Here is a 20,277-nt window from a genome sequence, read left to right as displayed (position 1 = left end):
AACAGGAAGGCAGATTACTATCTGAATGGTGTCAAGTTCGGAAAATGGGAAGTACAACGAGATCTAGGTGTCCTTGTTCATCAGTCACTGAAAGCAAGCATCGAGGTACAGCAGGCAGTGAAGAAAGCTAATGGCATGTTGGCCTTCATAACGAAGGGAGTTGAGTATAGGAGCAAAGAGGTCCTTCTGCAGTTGTACAGGGCCCTGGTGAGACCACACCTGGAGTATTGGGTACAGTTTTGGTCTCCAAGTTTGAGGAAGGACATTCTAGCTATTGAGGGAGTGCAGCGTAGGTTCACAAGGTTAATTCCTGGGATGGCAGGACTGTTTTATGTTGAAAGATTGGAGCGACTGGGCTTGTATACACTGGAATTTAGAAGGCTGAGAGGGGATCTGATTGAAACATATGAGATTATTAAGGGATTGGACACGCTAGAGGCAGGAAACATGTTCCCGATGTTGGGGGAGTCCAGAACCAGAGGCCAAAGTTTAAAAATAAGGGGTAGACCATTTAGAACGGAGTTGAGGAAAAACTTTTTCACACAGAGGGTTGTGGTTCTGTGGAATGCTGTGCCCCAGAAGGCAGTGGAGGCCAATTCTCTGGATTCTTTCAAGAAAGAGTTAGATGGTGCTCTTAAAGATAGCGGAGTCAAGGGATATGGGGAGAAGGCAGGAAAAGGGTACTGATTGTGGGTGATCAGCCATGATCACAGTAAATGGTGGTGCTGGCTCAAGGGGCTGAATGGCCTACTCCTGCACCTATTGTCTATTGTCCCAGACAGCTATGGAGGCCAAGTCATTGGGCATATTTAAAGCAGAGGTTGACATGAGGGTTATCAAAGGTTATGGGGTGAAGGCAAGAGAATGGGGTTGAGAGGGAATAATAACTCAGCCATAATAAAGTGGTGGATGGGCCGGGTAGATTAATTCTGCTCCTGTGACTAATGGTCTTATTTATGAATGATATTCAAATTGATGGTGAAGAGGAAAGTTCTTGCCTGGGTTAGTAAGTGGAGAGATTAGCCAATTACAAAGATGTGAAATAGAATTATTTACAGCTCTGTTTATTTCCTTTAAAAAGGCATTATGTGTCCTTTACATCAAAGACCAGTTTAATATCTCATCTGAAAAACTGAGATATTAAACCTCCAAAAGTACTGTGCTCCTTTGCTCTTCTCATGCAGCACTTGCTCAGTCCCTCACTGGGATATCAACCAGGATTAAGTGTTCATCTATTAGGGATAAGACTTGGATGGATGATCTTCTTATCCGGTGAGCCAAGCTAGTAAGTGAGGTTTGTTACTTTTGTGGTTTTCATGTCAGGAGAAAAAAAGGTGGTATAATTATATCATGTCTCTATAGAACACTTGAAATCTTGAGTCTATTGCAATAAAATAGATTTTAAACTAGTTATCACATATTCATGAGGGTTTATTTACTAAACTTGAAGCAAAAATGCATAGGTAGCCATGTGCTAATTGGACTTGTTTGTTCACAGTACGTGTTCTTCTTTAGTAGTTTCTCAGAGTTAGCAGAATAAGATGAAGATTCAGATTTATTTGTCACAGGTACATTGAAACATACAGTTAGTAACCAACACACCCAAGGATGTGCTGGGATCAGCCTGCACGTGTCACTATGCATTGCATTGCCAATAAAGCATGCTCACAATGTTACATAGACCAACGCAGGCAGCAACAACACCATCAACAAAACAAACAAGAGAACATCAGAAAAACAAGCCCCCTCCCCATCCCTTCCCTCCGCACCACTTCCACACACAGACAGGCTTCCAGCCTCTGGACAGGCTACCTCTGGGACTCCAGTCCTTGACCCAGACATTCGGACTTCAGACTTCGGGCCTCCATCGGACCTCCAACGTCAGACTTCACCCCCTGACTCACCAATCACGAGTCTGACCTGCTGGCCTCAACTCCTGGACGCACGCAGACCTCTGACCCCAGTGACCAGATACTTTAGATTTAGATTATGAGGACACGCAGTCCTCGTTTATTGTCATTTAGTAATGCATGCTTTAAGAAATGATACAATGTTCCTCCAGTATGATATCACAGAAACACAAGACAGACCAAGACTAAAAAACTGACAAAAACCACATAACTATAACATATAGTTACAACAGTGCAAAGCAATACCGTAATTTGATAAAGAACAGACCATGGGCACGGTAAAAAAAATGTCTCAAAGTCTCTCGAAAGTCCCATCATCTTACGCAGACAGTAGAAGGAAGAAAAACTCTCCCTGCCATGAACCTCCAGTGCTGCAAACTTGCCAATGCAGCACCCTGGAAGCACCCAACCACAGCCGACTCTTGAGTCCGTCCAAAAACTTCAAGCCTCTGACCAGCCCTCCGACACCGAGCACTGAGGACCATCTCTGCCGAACGCTTCGACCCTATCCCGGCCACCAAGCAACAGGCAAAGCCGAGGATTTGGGGCCTTCCCCTCCGGAGATTCTTGATCGCACAATAGCAGCAGCAGTGAAGTGGGCATTTCAGAAGTTTCTCCAGATGTTCCTCTGTGCTTCTCACGTCTGTCTCCATCAAATCAGAATTGTGCATGGTAACCTACTAAACAAATACAGATGTTATTCACCGGAGAGGCCGCGCGTGCGGCGTCGTGCTGCCATCTTCTCCTCCCCCTTTTTGACATGACTCTTTTGCATCCTCTTGTCTCCTTTGGGCCTCTACCTGCAGACTTCAATGTTCAGACTTCTACCTCAGGGTGAACAGTTTATATGTTAATGCATTGTAAATCAAAGAGGATACTAAAAGCTTTTTCAAGTATATAAAGAGTAAAAGACAGGTGAGAGTAGTTACAGCAGCGATAGAAAATGATGCTGGAGAAATTGTAATGGGAGATAAGGAGATGGCAGAGGAACTGAATGAGTATTTTGCATCAGTCTTCACTGAGGAAGACATCAGCAGAGAAGTGTGTGCAGTCACAGACAGAGAAAGTACTCAGGAAGCTGAATAGTCTAAAGGTAGATAAATCTCCTGGACCAGATGAAATGCACCCTCGTGTTCTGAAGGAAGTAGCTGTGGAGATTGTGGAGGCATTAGCGATGATCTTTCAAAAGTCGATAGATTCTGGCATGATTCCAGAGGACTGGAAGATTGCAAATGTCAGTCCGCTATTTAAGAAGGGGGCAAGGAAGCAAAATGGAAATTATAGATCTGTTAGCTTGACATCGGTGGTTGGGAAGTTGTTGGAGTCGATTGTCAAGGATGAAGTTACAGAGTACCTGGAGGCATATGACAAGATAGGCAGCATGGTTTCCTTAAAGGAAAATCTTGCCTGACAAACCTATTACAATTTTTTGAGGAAATTACAAGTAGGCTAGACAAGGGAGATGCAGTGGATGTTGTGTATTTGGATTTTCAGAAGGCCTTTGACAAGGTGCCACACATGAGGCTACTTAACAAGATAAGAGCCCATTGAATTACGGGAAAGTTACATACGTGGATAGAGCATTGGCTGATTGGCAGGAAACAGAGAGTGGGAATAAAGGGATCCTATTCTGGTTGGCTGCCGGATACCAGTGGTGTTCCACAGGGGTCCATGTTGGGGCTGCTTCTTTTTACGTTGTACATCAACGATTTGGATTATGGAATAGATGGCTTTGTGGCTAAATTTGCTGATGATACGAAGATAGGTGGGGGGGCTGGTAGTGCTGAGGAAACAGAGAATCTGCAGAGAGACTTGGATCGATTGGAAGAATGGGCAAAGAAGTGGCAAATGAAATACAATGTTGGAAAGTGTATGGTTATGCACTTTGGCAGAAGAAATAAATGGGCAGACTATTATTTAAATGGGGAGAGAATTCAAAGTTCTGAGATGCAACGGGACTTGGGAGTCCTCATACAGGATACCCTTAAGGTTAACCTCCAGGTTGAGTCGGTGGTGAAGAAGGCGAATGCAATGTTGGCATTCATTTCTAGAGGAATAGAGTACAGGAGCAGGGATGTGATGTTGAGGCTCTATAAGGCGCTGGTGAGAGCTCACTTGGAGTACTGTGGGCAGTTTTGGTCTCCTTATTTAAGAAAGGATGTGCTGACGTTGGAGAGGGTACAGAGAAGATTCACTAGAATGATTCTGGGAATGAGAGGGTTGACATATGAGGAACGTTTGTCCGCTCTTGGACTGTATTCCTTGGAGTTTAGAAAAATGAGAGGGGACCTCATAGAAACATTTCGAATGTTGAAAGGCATGGACAGAGTGGATGTGGCAAAGTTGTTTTCCATGGTGGGGGAGTGTAATACGAGAGGGCATGACTTAAGGATTGAAGGGTGCCCATTCAGAACAGAGATGCGAAGAAATTTTTTTAGCCAGAGGGTGGTGAATCTATGGAATTTGTTGCCACGGGCGGCAGTGGAGGCCAAATCGTTGGGTGTATTTAAGGCAGAGATTGATAGGTATCTGAGTAGTCAGGGCATCAAAGGTTATGGTGAGAAGGCGGGGGAGTGGGACTAAATGGGAGAATGGATAAGCTCATGATAAAATGGCGGAGCAGACTTGATGGGCTGAATGGCCGACTTCTGCTCCTTTGTCTTATGGTCATATGGTAAATGAATACACGTCTCAAAATATGATGCAAGCAATCTACATTGACTCTAGTTCTAAAATAAGAAGAAGACTTGTATTTGGTCTGTTTAGGAATTTCAAGAGGTGGTAAGAATCTCCTAGTTCTCCTGCTTTCAGGACCCTAATGTCCACTGGGTGTTCATTGATAAAGATTTTGAGCCATTGAATTGGAGTGAAATGGAATGGTTGATTGTGCCCTCTTTCATCAGGAGACCTGCTGGGATACCATGGATGCAAGAAGGTGGTTGTGCTATCCCCAACAGTATAATATTTCTTGTATTCTCTGCTACTGTTGGTCCATTTCCACATTATAGAGGAGAACTTTAGCCACAAGTGTTGATGTTCAAGGGGTCATACAGTTTCCAGTGTTGTTTTATTTTTGGATTTTCACCATCTGTAGTTTTGACTTAATTTTTAGAGAGTTCTGTATGTTTGTTTACACTGAAAGCAAACACAAGTGATTAGGCTGGAAAAGTGAACTTTGTCTTTATTGCAAGAAGTGAAGATGTTTTTATATGTGGCAAGTTTGGTTGCCCCAATTATATTGGGCAATTGTCTTGTGGGTCTGTATCAGGAATGTTGTAATACTTGTGATATTGAAAAAATTGTGAAGATCAGCATTCCTTCTAATTTGTAATGACCACTGTGTGCAAAAGTCTTGTCCTGTGCAATTTTTTGCCCAGTGCCAACAGCATTTGCACACTGAATAATTTCTTCAGTAAAACAGCATAAATAAGCCAGTTTTAAAATCTGCAGACAAATCATCGCAAGCTCCATGTGGTCAACACCATCTGCATCAGAAACAAGAAAAGGAAATATGATTGTGAAAGATCGTGAAATGTACTTAACATGCCAACGAGGTAGAGTGTGACAACCTTTCACGAGCAGTTTAAAATCCTTTGTGCGCTAGTGGCAAAACGTGAGCGTACACACGTGTACACCTTAGAGGGAACGTTGGAGAAGATCCATGATATTGATTCCTGAGATGGCGGATCTTTCATGTGAGGAGCCACCAAGCAGCCTAGGCCTGAAAGCTCTTGAATTTAAAAGAATAAGAGGTGATCTAATTGAAATGTACTAAATCCCTAAGGAACTTGACAGGAAAGGCACATGGATGATGTTTCCCCTGGCTGGGAACTAGAGGTATTGGTTTTAGCATAGGACTTCTACCATTCAAGACTGAGAAGAAAAGACACTTATTTACCAAGGTGTTGTAAATTTTTTGAATTCTCTATGAAGTGAACTGTGGAGATTTAGTCACTGAATATGGTCAGGATAAATAGTGAGAAATTATATAAATTAGAGGAATAAGGGGGATAACTCAGGAAAGTGGTACTAAGTTAAGAGTATGCTGGTGGAACTCAGCAAGTCAGGCAACATCTATGGAAAGGAATAAAGTTTTGACGTTTCGGGCCATGACCCTTCGTCAGTCATAATTTCATTAAGTGGTGGAGTAGGCACAAGATGTCAAATAGTATTCCTTTTGTTTCTTATGTTCTTTAAAAACATTATTGGTCCCATGAAGTTTTGTGAAGAAGTGGCAATCTCATTGAGCCATGCAAGATTCTGGAATAAACTGACAAAGGATTGTCATCACTGGGCAAAAAATTGCACAGGACAAGATTCTTCAACACACTGGTCATTACAAATTAGAGGGAATATTGATCTTCATAGTACTTTCAATATCACATGTATCACTAAATTATATTGAGACAATTGCCCAGTATAATTGGGGCAACCAGCCTTGCCACATATAAAAACATCTTCACTTCTTGCAATAAAGACAAAATTCACTTTTCCAGGTTGCAGAGTTTGGAAATAGGTGTCAGATACTTGTGAGAAGGGAATAGTCAGACATTAATGGAAAATTATTAAATTAGCTAATTGTAAACCTTTGGAATTATTTTCCATGTAGAGTGAGGGGGTCTCAATCAGTGAATGTGCTAATGGATGAGATTCGTAGGTTTTTGAGCACTAAGAGATGACAGGGATGTAAGAAAACAGCAGAGGGGGCATACAGGGTGTAGGGACAGTGCGATTTGCTTTCTGCTACCACTGGTTGTGTTTTTAGGCATGCACGGACATGGAAATGTAGTATACAAAACATAGAACACTTCAAGTTATTCCCCCTTCATATTAGCTATTTCATCCCTGAGAAAAAGTTGCTGGCTGTCCACTATGCCTCTTGTCAGGTGCACCAGTAGCAAGTCGCCTCTCATTCTCCTCCTATCCAAAGAGATAAGATATAGTTCACTCATCCTATCCTCATAAGACATGCTCTTTAATCCAGGCAGCATCCCAGTAAATCTCCTTTGCACCCTCTCTAAAGCTTCCATATGTGCAGTTGTCTATTGTGCAACTGTAATAGCCTAAATTAATTTAATTGGAAGTTGGGGGGCAGTAAGAGAAAGATCAAGATGGATGTAGTAGTAGCATTAAAGGATGTTTTGTGAGTGGAGGGCCATGTTAAAATTAAACATTGACACAGGCTTGCTATCACTGGGTGGATAGCTCAATATACCTCAATGCGGCCAACTTGTCTGCTGCAGAGGTACACAAATACATTTCATTCCCAATTATTACTAGACAGGATTAAGTATTTTAATCCTAAAATACTTAGCACCTTGAGGACATTTCAGCAGCAAATGAAAATCCAAAATATTGCAGATACTGGATATTTGAAACAGAAATAGAAAATCCAGAATAGCTCAGATATCAGGCAGCATCTGTGGAAAGAGAAGCACTCGGTGTCTAAGTCTGCAAACTGCTAACTTTTGCAAGCATTTTCTCTTTGTTTTCCACATAGTTCTAGTTCTGTTGTACTGTCGTTATTGGCAGCTACCTCATGAGATAAAATTGGGCAGCATGGACCGGAGCCAGGGTGTAGAATTGCAAAGTTAGTAATAACCTCTACTGTTCTCCCACTTGATGGTGCTGTAACCTCTTCAAAAAGAAAAGCAAACATTATTATTCTTTCTTCCTTCTTCCAGAGGTGTTTCTTCAAATTACCTTGGTCATTACAACAACAACAACAAAACTGAGAAGAAAAAACACGCAGATGCTGGAAATCTGAAATAAAAACAGAGAATTTGGGAAATAGCAGGTCAGGCAATAGAGACTGAGTAGCAGAAATTAATGTTTCAGTTCAGTGACTATTGTGATGGATGACCATTGACCTGAAATATTGACTCTGTTCTCCTCTTCATAGATGCTGACTGACCTGCAGTGCATTTGCAGTGTTTTGTGTTTTTATTATAACGAAATGCCATAATCATTTTCTTCATCTGAATATGAATAAAACAATAGGAGAGGTTGTTCCCCATGAATAAATGTCAAGTTATTTTAAGTCACTGGTATTCTGGGATTTTAATTAAATTCCTTGAATCTGTCCATTATCTGAACAGCAGTTTTCATACAAATGCTTGTAGATAAAAGGGACACGGTGTGAGAGGCAAATGTTTACATATGAAGGATATGGTATGTATAGCAGTGTATGATTAGAGCTTCCATTTATATAGTATTGTTAATGTGACAAGATCCAAGGCTTGTCACAAGGCATTATTAAAGAAAAGTTGATAGTAATTTGCATTAGGAGGTAATAGGGCTTAAAAGACAGGTCATAGGTTTAAAGGAGTTGTTTATTGAAAGAGAGAGAGAGCAAGAGTGAGAAAGATTGAGGGATGAATTTTAGACTTGAAACCCTTCAGTGTATTTAGTGCTTGCTGGAGAGTTGGGGTCTTTTTGGTGTCAGTCGGAGGTTGTTATGAATGTTTCTGAGACTTAATGAAATTAAAAATGACAGTGTAGCTTGACCAAGAGTGATTGTGTAGAGATGCTAAAACTTTAAAGGCGATCTGGAAACGGAAGCAGTTTCTTGAGGCACATATGTGAGTGACAAATACTTGGCAGGCAGGCTGGAAAATAACGTCGTATGCGGATTTTGAGTATAAATTGGAGGTTTTACAGCAGCATGGGATTTATAAACTCTTTCATGGTAAAGTTAGGGAGGAAAGTGGTTTAAAAAGTTGTGTGCAGAACTTGCGTAATGGCAGCAGCAAGGGCAGTTGAGTTGGTGCAGAAAGCCTCCCACTGGTCAATCATTAGACCAAGTTCCCAAAAATAAAGCCTATTATTAAGGCATGCTGGCCACTGAAATCTTCTATGTGCCTATAAATTAGATTGGATTGGATCCATTTTCAATGCCCTAGATATGTGCAAAGTTTGTATATATAAATAAAATATGTATTTGAATCCTTTTGCCTGAAATATGCATAATTGTGATTTTAGCATTTTAGGAGAAGTTAAAAGCTGGCCTGACCATTTGATGCACTGCCACATGCCTGGGAAACTGACAGTCTTGCACATTGATGGATCAGTTTTGTTCAGAGGATCTCTGTATAGCAGATTCTAGCTGGCACTGGAGATGAGATTACACAGGGATAGAGTGTAGGATTATGAAAAGAGGTTATAAGGACACGCAATACAGCAACCAGAAAAGAAATCCTGTTGTGTGGATGTCTCAGAATCCCCTCCTCACTTACATTGAATTTGTAAGTGACGCTAAACCATAGAGGCATTGGGTGTTAACTAAGGATTCGGGGAACTGTAATTATCAGCTTTCAAGGCCACAAATTTATTTAGCGTAACATTTTATAGAAATAAGAATTAAAGAGTGGTGATTTTCAGTACAGTGGATTCTGGTTAATTGAGTCACGGTTAATCGTGGCAACCACTTATTTGGGACAACTCTTAAAAGAATAAATTTGCCAGGATTCCCTTTGTTTATTTGGGATGCTATGTCGCTTAATTAGGAGACCATTGCTGAACAGGTTCTAACTAGTGTCAGTCACACAGTCGTGTGGCTGTTAGACAATACATTGTGCTTAGATTGAACAGTCTGCTTTAGGTGTCTGTGATGATTTTGTTCTTTGCGTACGCTGGATGAATTCCTCTGTCAATAGCTATTATGGAACTAATATACAGTTTTATAGTACTGCAGTACTTTTGGTAATGTTTTAATTTGTTCTGTATTTTCTTTAAATACATAGTTTGTTACTCGGTTTGTCTTTTTTATACCTTTTTCACAATGTCCATGCAACTTTGGCTAATTGGGGGGAACTGTACTGGTGCCAATGTGTCCTCATTAACTGGAAACCACTGTATATAGAAATACAAGTACTCTTTAAATCAGGCAAAATAACATTTTGCACATTGAACATTGTATTTTTCTGATTAGAACTTATGTGCACATAAATTAGGAGCAAAAGTAGACCACTCGGCTCTCACGTCTGCTATACTATTTAAGAAGATCATAGTTGATTGTAAGGTCAACACGTGTCCAGTGATATTTCACCCTTTGGTTATCAAATACTTAATACTTAATGGCTCTGCTTTCACCTACTTTGTGGAAGAGAGTTGCAAAGAGATGTCTTTTAGAGGAGGGAAGTAAATCACCTCACCCCTTTAGTTTTAAATGATGACCTCATTCTATTTTCCACCCATAAGAGGAAACATCTTCTCTACATCTACTCTCTTGAAATTATTTTGGAATTTGTATGTCTTATTCAAGTGACCTCTCACGCTTCCAAATTCTGAATGATAACTTGATCCAGTTTCTACGGTTGAGCAAATAATATTTTGATCATATTGCTGTGTGTGGAAGATATGACAGATTGAAGATATTGGTATTGAAAGAATCATGCCTAGGCTGATATGTTGATGAATGAAGTATTAATGCAAGCACTGCAGAAAAACTCAAGATTCAATTCTGCATTGGTTCATTGCACATAAAAGAAGAATGCAAATGGACTTTATAATCCAGTTTCAAGGCTAAGACGTTTAATGACATACAATAAAATCTTCAGAGGGAAAGTGGATTTAGTCCTGACGAAGGGTTTCGGCCTGAAACGTCGACTGTACCTCTTCCTGGAGATGCTGCTTGGCCTGCTGCGTTCACCAGCAACTTTGATGTGTGTTACTTCATTTGAGATAGGTTAGAGTTTTGAATGTGTTCTGGTCTGATTACAGTTATTGCGTAAGTTATATTTATCATGTGATGGTGGGATGGACATACGTCTCCACCAAAGTCGCTCCTTCCCTCCAGGTCACCCTTGGGCAAGGTGTAGCACCTGCATAGCCTCTCTGATCAGGGTCACATGAACCCATGGGAACAGGTGGTTGATAGTCAGATGGTGCAAATCGCAAGTCTTGGTTATGTGACCACTGACACGAGGCAGACAATGTCTGAAGAGTATTGATAATAGCTGTGGCCTCCTGTCTTGTGAGGCCACCGTCCAGAAAAAAAGGCAATGGCTACCACTTCTATCATGAAATTTGCTAAGCACAATCATGTTCGTGGAAAGACCTTGACTGCCCATGTCATATGACACAGCAGATAATGAATGAACAATACTTATCGTGAAGGGCATGGACATACAGTTGAGTACTACTCAATGAAGATTAAAAAAAGCATAACAAGCATTTATGGTCTGTTATGTTTGAAGAAACATTCTTGTACTGAAGTTGGTAGAAGTTTGAAATGATCTTCCACAGATGGCAATTGATGGTAGTCAACTGTTAACTTTAAAATTGAAGTTGCTGGAGTTTAGAGATATCAGGAAAATAGTGAACATGTGTAAATGAGTTAGGTTTCAAATCATCCAGAGAACAGCAGAACAGGATTGAACTGCTAACGGGCTGGAGTTATTGCTCTTTGTTTTAGTTTCAGTAAGTAAATTTTACTGAAAATTGTTTAGACTTTCACCCTTGTAAAGAAGAAAAACATTTATTAACTCAATTTGAAATACTGTGGGAGAACTGGTCACAGAGTGTGTACTGGTTCCGAAGAGAATTTAATGAGTTCTGCAGTATCTGGGAGACAGAGGCAGTGTGCACAAACTACCTAGTGGGCAGACTGTAGGGCAGGGTGTTTGACTCTATTTTTCCAATTAAAGCTTCCATTGTGTGCCGATTAAAGCGATGGTGGAGATTGAAGCATCGAGACGAGGGTAGAAAATGAGCACCGGCTGCTTGAAGTTTGATCACTCTGCACCGGAGAGGGGAGAGCCTGTGCTTTTCCCGGAGAGTGTTGCCCAGGTTTTCTACGTCTTGGACGTGGACTTGGACTTAGTTTTTATATTCTGTTTGTGGTTGGTAGGATTTGGGGGTGTTGATGATCGTGCTGCCTTTCTTTCTTGGTTTCATAGCTACCCAAAGAAGAAGAATTTCAAAGCTGGGTACTTTGATAACAAAAGACCCTTTGAACTCTTTCTTCATGGCCCTTCATTTACAAAGGACATGAACAAGAATTTAAGAGCTGTAGGTGGCCACGTTATGGACAAAAAGCTGGAATTCAAATTGTCCATTTTTCTTTGGCTTGAGTACAATGGGTTAACTGGCCTTTAGATGTAATCTCATGATCTTTGCAATCTGGAAAAAAAAGGGAAACTTTATTATACATCCAATTCCCATTGTGCCACGATGAGGCCACCCTCTGGGTGGAGGAACAACATCTTGTATATGTCTCCAACGTGATGGCCTGATTTCTCTTTCTCCTCTCTTCTTCTATTCCCCACTCTGGCCCTTTACCTCTTCTCACTTACCTATCACCTTCCCTGAGTCCCCTCCCCTCTCCTACCAGATTTCTTTCTCTCTAGTCCTTTACTTTCCCTACCCACCTGGCTTCACTTGTCAGTTTCTAGCAACCTTCCCTCCCCTCCCTCCATCCATCTCTTTATTCCAGCATCTAACCCCTTCCTTTCCAGTCCTGAAGAAGGGTCTCGGCCCAGAGCATTGACTGTTCATTCATTTCCATAGATGCTGGGTGAAAAGTCATCACGTATTTTGCACTGTCCTGGAATTCTGTGCCGGTATATTCAAAACTAGTTTAATGAAATGTATGAATTTCAGTTCTTGTATTAAAAAAATTCATGCCTAATTTTAAATATACATTGTTATTTTTTCATTTGTATTTTTGTCTACTTTACATAAGGAATCTCATGAGTACAAAGCACCAGAAGCCAACCAGACACAGCCAGTGTCAACTCGTGATGTCCAATTGTCAGAACAAGGAGAGCTCAAGGGAAACAGAATTTCAGATCGACTGTGTATGTCCGAGCCACCTGAACATGGTATGTTTATTAAGGATGTTTATATTTTACAGTACAATGCAAGGATAATGTTAGAATCAGGTTTAATATCATTGGCATATTTTGTGAAAATTGTTGTTTTAAGGCAGAAGTGCATTGCGATACATAATAATAAAGACTATAAATTACAGAAAGAAATGTATATATAAAATTAAGTTAAGTAAGCAGTACCAAAAGAGAACAAAAATAAATAGTGAGGTTGTGTTCATGGGTTCAATGTCCATTCATAGATCTTGATGACAGAGGGGAAGAAGCTGTTCCTGAAACATTGGGTGTGTGTCTTCAGGCTCCTGCAATTCCACCTTGATGGTAGCAACGAGAAGAGTGCATGCCCTGGGTGACAGGGGTCCTTAATAATGGATGCCACCTGATTGAGGCATCACCTTTTGAAGGTGTCTTCCATGTCGGGGAGGTTAGGGACCATGATGGAACTGGCTGAGTTTACAACTTTCTGAAGTTTTTTTCCAATCCTGTGCAGTGGTGGTATAACCAGTTAGAATACTCAACATGGTATACCTGTAGAAATTTGTCAGAGTATTCGATGGCATACTCCTAATGAAATATAGCCACTGTCGTGCCTTCTTCATAATGGCAAATCCAGGTTAGATCTTCAGAGATGTTGACAACCAGGAATTTGAAACTGCTCACCTTTTCCACTGCTGATTCCTAGCTGAGGATGGGTGTGTGGTCCCTCAACTTCGCCTTCCTGCAGTCCACAGTCAACTCCTTGGTCTTACTGACATTTGAGTGCAAAGTTGTTTTTGTGATCAACCAGGTGATCTACCTCACTCCTGTACACATCCTTGTCACCATTTGTAATTCTGCCAACAATAGTTGTGTCATTGGCAAGCTTACAGATTAAGTTTGAGCTATGCCTAGCCACATAGTCATGAGTGTAGAGAGTAGAGCAATGGGCTAAGCATGCATCCTTGAACTGTGCCAGTGTTGATTGTCAGTGAGAAGGAGATATTATTCCTGATCCACACTGATTGAGGACTGCTAATGAGGAAGCAATTCCCAGTTGCCGAGGGAAGTTCAGAAGATTAGAACAGAAGGTATGAATGTATTGATTGCTGAGCTGTAATTAATAAACAACCTCCTGACATAGGCATTGCTGATCCAAGGCAGAGTATAGAGCCAGGCAGATGGCATCCACTGTGGACCTATTGTGACGATAGGCAAATTGCAGTGGGTTCAGGTCCTTGCCTAGGCAGGAGTTGATTCTGGTCATGACCAACCTCTCAAAGCAATTCATCACAGTAGATGTAAGTGCAACTGGGCGATAGTCATTGAGGCAGCTCACGCTGCACTTCGTGGGGACTGGTATGATTGTTGCCCTTCTAAAGCAGGTGGGAACTTCCAAATGCAGCAGTGAGATGTCCTTTAACACTCCCAACAGCTGGTTGGCACAGGTTTTCTCAGTACCCTACTAGTTACACCATCTGGACTTGACACCTTGCGAGGGTTCACCCTATTGAAAGATTTTCTAACATCGGCCTTCGAGTTAGAGATTACAGGCTCACCAGATGCTGCAGGGATCTGCACTGGTGTAGTTTTATTCTCCCTTTCAAAAAATTCATGAGGTGTTGAGCTCTTCTGGGAGTGAATCATCACAGTCATTACTGATTTTAGATGTCATCTTGTAGGAAGTAATGGCCTGCAAACCAGAGCTAACATGCTTCCAATTCCATCTCTAACTTCAATTGGAATTGTTTTCTCACTCTTAAAATAGCCTTCCGTAGGTCGTATCAGGACCTCATGTATAGTTCTGGATCTCCGCTCTTGAATACCACAGATATAGCCCTCAGCAGACTACGAATCTCCTGGTTCATCTACGACCTTTGGTTTGGGTGTGCTGGTATGAAGGCACACACTCGTCCATACGGGTCTTGATGAAGTTGGTGACAACTGTGTTGTATTTCATTAGGTTCAAAGACGAACCCCTGAATATTGTCCAGACAACTCAAAGCCGTCCGGTAAGCACCCCTCAGCCTTCCTTGACCATACCTTCTTAGTCCTTGCCACTGGTGCTGTGGTCTTTGGTCTCTACCTATATGCTGGGAGAGTAGAAGTACAACCAGGTGATCTGATTTTACAAAGTGTGGGCGTGGGATGGCATGGGAAGCTCTCTTAATGGTGGTATAACAGTGGTCAATTGTGCTGGCTCGTCTGGTTCCACAAGTGATATGTTGGTGGAAGTTGTTCAGAGACTTCTTCAAGCTGGCATGTTTGAAATTCCGCGCAGTAATAGGTAAGGCATCAGGATATGCTGTTTCATGACATGCTGCTCAACTTGTTCCAGCTGATTGGGAAGGCAACGGTAACTCAAATAACCATGCGTTACAACAGTGGTGTGCAGAGGAGCATCTCTGAACACACTTGTTGAATCTGGAAGGGGAAGGCGACAGCAGCTGAAGACCACACTGGATTCCACTCCCCAATCTAATAAAGTGGCCACTGAGTGCATTTTCAATTAAGCCGGCACCAACATTTCTTCGTGCTTAAAGCGGGTTCAATTCAAATGCAAAAGTGACTTTCTTTTACATAGCACCTCTCATGGAGCTTTAATGTAAAGTACTTTTATAGTGAAGTTGCTGCTTTTATTATAAGAAACCCATTTCATCCAACGAGCTCCCAGCAGCTGCAGTAACATAATAACAGCCAGCTTAACTTTTTCTTTTAAGCTGTTGATTGACAGATAAATATTGGTTCCAACTGAGGATAATTCACTTGCTATTTTTCAAGATAACGCCATGGGACCTATTATATCTACACAAGAATGCAGACAGGGGTCTGTGATTAGCTCTGCAGTGATAGACAGTGCCATCTTCTCCATGCTGTATGAGAGGCATCAGCATGGACTATTGAGTTCAATTCTCTGGACTGAAACCTGAACAGTCAGAGATGAGGGTGCTCCCCCCTGATCTGCAGCTGATGCTCATTTATGGAGCCTTTACGTTTAAGATGGCCTTTCTAGGTACAAGGACATGAGGAGGCACATTTTAAATGCTGTTGATGTATTAATATTTTATGAAGGAATTGTCCACAATAAATTGACAACTAGAATTTAGGTGTGCATATATTCAAGGTCATTTTTGGATGATTACTCACACATTCTGGTCTTGACATAATAAAACAGCTTACATTTTGAAATTAAATTTAAAAAATAGCTCAGATGCTGGAAATCTGAAATCAAAACAGAAACTTGCAGCCCATCAGGCTTCATCTGTGGAAAGAGACACTGAGATTATCTTTACTATTGAAGATGCTGCCTGGCTTGACCAGCCTGAACATTTATACCTCCTTCAGTTTTTATTTCACTTTGAGATGTTGCAGCTCATTAAAATCCTGGTTTGACCACCTTTGGAATATTGTGTTCAGTTCTGGTGGATTCATCAGAAGAAAGATGTGGAAGCTTTAGAGAGGGTGCAGAGGAGATTTACCATGATGCTTCCTGGACTGGACAGCATGTCTATTGGGGATAGGTTGAACAAGCTAGGGCTTCTCTCTTTGGAACAAAGGAGGATGAGAGGTGACTTGATAGAGGTGTACAAGATGATAAGAGGCATAGATCGAATAGGCAACAAGGACCTTCTCCCAGGATGGAAATGGCTAACACAGGGGACATAATTTTAAGGCGAATGGAGGTAAGTATAGAGGGGATGACAGGGGTAAGTGTTTTTATACAGAGGTGGTGGTGGGTATATGGAACGTACTGCCTGAGGTGGTGATCGAAGGAAATGCATTAAGGATATGTCAGAGACTCCTTAGGCACATGAATGGTCAAAAAATGGAGGGTCATGTGGGAGAGAAGAGCTAGATTGATCTTAGAGTAGGTTAAAAGATCAGTACAACATTGTAGATTGAAGGGGCTGTACAGCACTGATAAGCTCTATGTTAAAGTGTGTGTATATATATCCCGAGGGCCTAAAAGCTTTGCACAGTACGGTAACACGAGGAAATCTGCAGATGCTGGGATTTCAAGCAACACACATAAAAGTTGCTGGTGAATGCAGCAGGCCAGGCAGCATCTCTAGGAAGAGGTACAGTTGACATTAAGGGCCGAGACCCTTCAGTACGGTAGCAATTTTACGTATTGCACTGTACTGCTGCCACAGGAAAAAACAAATTTCATGACATATGTGAGCCACGATAAACCTGATTCTGACCATGGGTCTCTATTGTGGACTGAGAATGGGAAGGGTTCAAGGAGAGCGGGATCATTCTTGGGAACGGGGGTAGGGAGAGGGAAGGAAGTGGGAAGCAGCAGGGACACAGTTTATAATGATCAATAAACCAATTGTTTGGAATCAGATGACTTTGCCTGGTGTCTGAGGGCTGGGTGTGTCTGCACCCGCACCATCCTTCTCCTCCCCCTTCCCCGACCCAGCCCTCCATCTTGGGCACCTGTCCCGCGCTCCTCCCGCTCCGCCTTTTCCATTCCCAACATCCTTTGCTCCCACCAGATTTACAAACTCATTCTTTATTCCACGTTGATAAATACAGCACTGTGCAAAAATCTTGGGCATCCCAGCTATATATACAAGCCCAAAGCATGATTGATCCACCCCCGTGCTTAACAGTTGGAGAAGTGTTCTTTTCATGAAATTCTGCAATGAAAGTTCTATTTTAACTTCATCAGTCCACAAGACTTGTTTCCAAAATGCATCAGGCTTGTTTAGATGTTCCTTTGAACCTTTTGAATAGAACTTTTTGGCCGCAATGAGCAAAGGTATGTTTGGAGAAAAAAGGGTGCAGAATTTCATGAAAAGATCCCCTCTCCAACTGTTAAGCACGGGAGTGGATGGATCATGCTTTGGGCTTGTGTTGCAGCCAGTGGCACGGGGAACATTTACTGGTAGAGGGAAGAATGAATTCAATTAAATACCAGCAAATTCTGGAAGCAAACATCACACCGTCTGTAAAAAAGCCAAAGGTGAAAAGAGAATGGCTTCTACAACAAACACACCTCAAAATCCACAATGGACTACCTCAAGAGGTGCAAGCTGAAGGTTTTGTCATGGCCCTCACAGTCCCCTGACCTAAACATCAGTGAGAACCTGTGGATAGACCTCAAAAGAGCCCAAGACAGCCCAGGGATCTCACAGAACTATAAGCCTTTTGCAAGGCAGAATGGGTGAAAATCCCCCAAACAAGAATTGAAAGACTCTTAGCTGGCTACAGAAAGCGCTTTCAAGCTGTGTTACTTGCCAAAGGGGGTGTTACTAAGTACTGACCATGCAGGGTGCCCAAACTTTTGCTTCGGGCCCTTTTCCTTTTTTGTTATTTTGAAACTGTAAAAGATGGAAATAAAAAAGTTTTCTTGCTTAAAATATTAAAGAAATGTGTCATCTTTAACTTTATGCCTTTTGGAAATCAGTTCATCTTTTACTCGCTTAGCTATTCACAGTAACAGAAATTTTGACCAGGGGTGCCCAAACTTTTGCATACCACTGTATGCCTAAGACTTTTGGACAGTACTGCATATTTCAAAATATGGACCAACCCACCCTCCAGCATCTCTCTGACCACATTCCCACTCCCAGGCACCTTCCGAGCAAATATCCATTCTGTGCCTTGAACACCACAACACACTGGTCTCATTCCCTACATCCCACCCCACATCCCTCTGAGCCCATTCCTTCCCTAACTCACACACCCACCATCGGGCATTCCCTCCCACCTGATTCCATGCTGTCATTTTTACACCTGCACAAAACACTAATATTGAAGGATGCGCTATCGAATGAAAATCTCTCAATGTTTTGTCCAAGACCATGCTGGGTGAATCACTGGTATTATTTTCTGGAGACACAACAAAATGCTGTAACCTGGAACAAAAAAAAAAGCATACCGCTGGAGGAACTGAACAGGAAGGAAAGGAATTGTCTGCGTTTCAGGTTGCGTCAGGACTGAGAGCGAAGAAGGAATGTGGATGACATAAGGAGGAGAGGGTGAGTGGTAAGAGAAGGTTTGGAAGGTGATAGGTGGACCGAGGAGCGGTGAATGATGAGGGATGAGCAAATGGAACAAGGGAGAAGGAGTGAAGTTGGGCGACGGGGGCAGGTGGGTGACAGGTGGAAGCAGACAAAGGAAGAAACAGGAAAAAGGGGCGGGGGAAGGCAGATGGAGCTAGGTGGGGGTAGGTGAGTGATGAGCGTGGATGCAGGGGCTACAAGTGCTGGAATCTGCTGAAGAAAGTGATGATGGGTACCATGGAAGGAAGAGGACAGGTGGAACCATTTGGGGGGGGGAAGTGATTCGGTGGCTGCAGTGTGTTGGTTGGGGAGGAGGGAACCTATGTGAAAGGGAACCAAAGTGGAAGGAGAAGGGCTGGATCACCAGGAAGGTGAGTAAAGAGAAAAAGAACTTAAAAACTAAGTGTTAAGAGCTGGAATTGGAAAATCCAATGTTCAAAGCAATGGGCATTCATTAGAAAATGTCACTGCCAATGTCAACAATGTCTTCCGATGAATATGTGTGGTTGCTACTCCAGTTCATGCAGTCAATCTCCAAATGACTGTACTATACTGATAGCATTGTATATTTAAGTTCACAGTTCCTGCATGACAACTGAAGCAATGCATAATTATTTTGCGAATCTGTGCTTGAGGTCTGGTACTTCCACATTGTGCACATGGTATGTTTGATGCACTCGTTAGGACTCTCCCATAGCCTCACTAGAAACTCATACAGAGCCCTAGTTCAAGTTTTTTGGAGCACTTGTTTTTGTGTGCTTTACAATTTTTACATTGATATTTCCAGTACCTGTCACTCCTGAATGAATGTCTGATATTTTCTCTCAACATCTCACTTGGTAACGCTTATCCTGTCCTTTCCAGGTAAATACATTATCACCGTGCAACAGCACTGTATTGGTATAGATGATGATTTGATAATAATGTCATCAGGATGTACGTTTTAAGATAAATTTTCTACTGATTTCTAACAAGACTTTATATATGAATATTTAATATTTATGAATTGCTCATTACAAATCAAAAATAGGGCGTGACTTTTCTTATGAGGTTACATTGACACTGATGAAATGAGGCTTTTATCCTTTTACATTATGGTTGCTATCACCTCAAAACTAAATTGAAATGGAAACTTAAAAAAAAATTGTTTTCATGAAAATATATTTGACCATTTCAAAGTGAAATAAATAGACAATAGACAATAGGTGCAGAAGTAGACCATTCGGCCCTTCGAGCCTGCACCGCCATTCTGAGATCGTGGCTGATCATCTACTATCAATACCCGGCTCCTGCCTTGTCCCCATAATCCTTGATTTCCCTACCCATAAGATACCTATCTAGCTCCTTGAAAGCACCCAGAGAATTGGCCTCCACTGCCTTCTGAGGCAGTGCGTTCCACACCTCCACAACTCTCTGGGAGAAGAAGTTCCTCCTCAACTCTGTCCTAAATGACCTACCCCTTATTCTTAAACCATGCCCTCTGGTACTGGACTCTCCCAGCATCGGGAACATATTTCCTGCCTCTATCTTGTCCAATCCCTTAATAAT

At 41.8% G+C, this 20,277-nt stretch overlaps 1 protein-coding gene across 3 annotated transcripts in view; it reads left to right on the top strand.

Annotated features, from left to right (window-relative positions):
• The window catches only part of nek11 (NIMA-related kinase 11), a 355,541-nt gene that overhangs the window by 246,564 nt on the left and 88,700 nt on the right, over positions 1-20,277 (top strand). For all 3 annotated transcript variants that reach the window (XM_072283318.1, XM_072283316.1, XM_072283319.1), the window contains exon 12: positions 12,595-12,733. In XM_072283318.1, the coding sequence (XP_072139419.1) occupies positions 12,595-12,733 (139 nt within the window). The remainder of the gene's footprint in view (positions 1-12,594; positions 12,734-20,277) is intronic.

This window comes from Mobula birostris, chromosome 19, assembly GCF_030028105.1.
Source record: "Mobula birostris isolate sMobBir1 chromosome 19, sMobBir1.hap1, whole genome shotgun sequence".
Lineage (NCBI taxonomy): Eukaryota > Metazoa > Chordata > Chondrichthyes > Myliobatiformes > Myliobatidae > Mobula > Mobula birostris.
The sequence above is the reverse complement of the archived record's forward strand: the minus strand, read 5'-3'. Positions and strand labels throughout refer to the sequence as shown.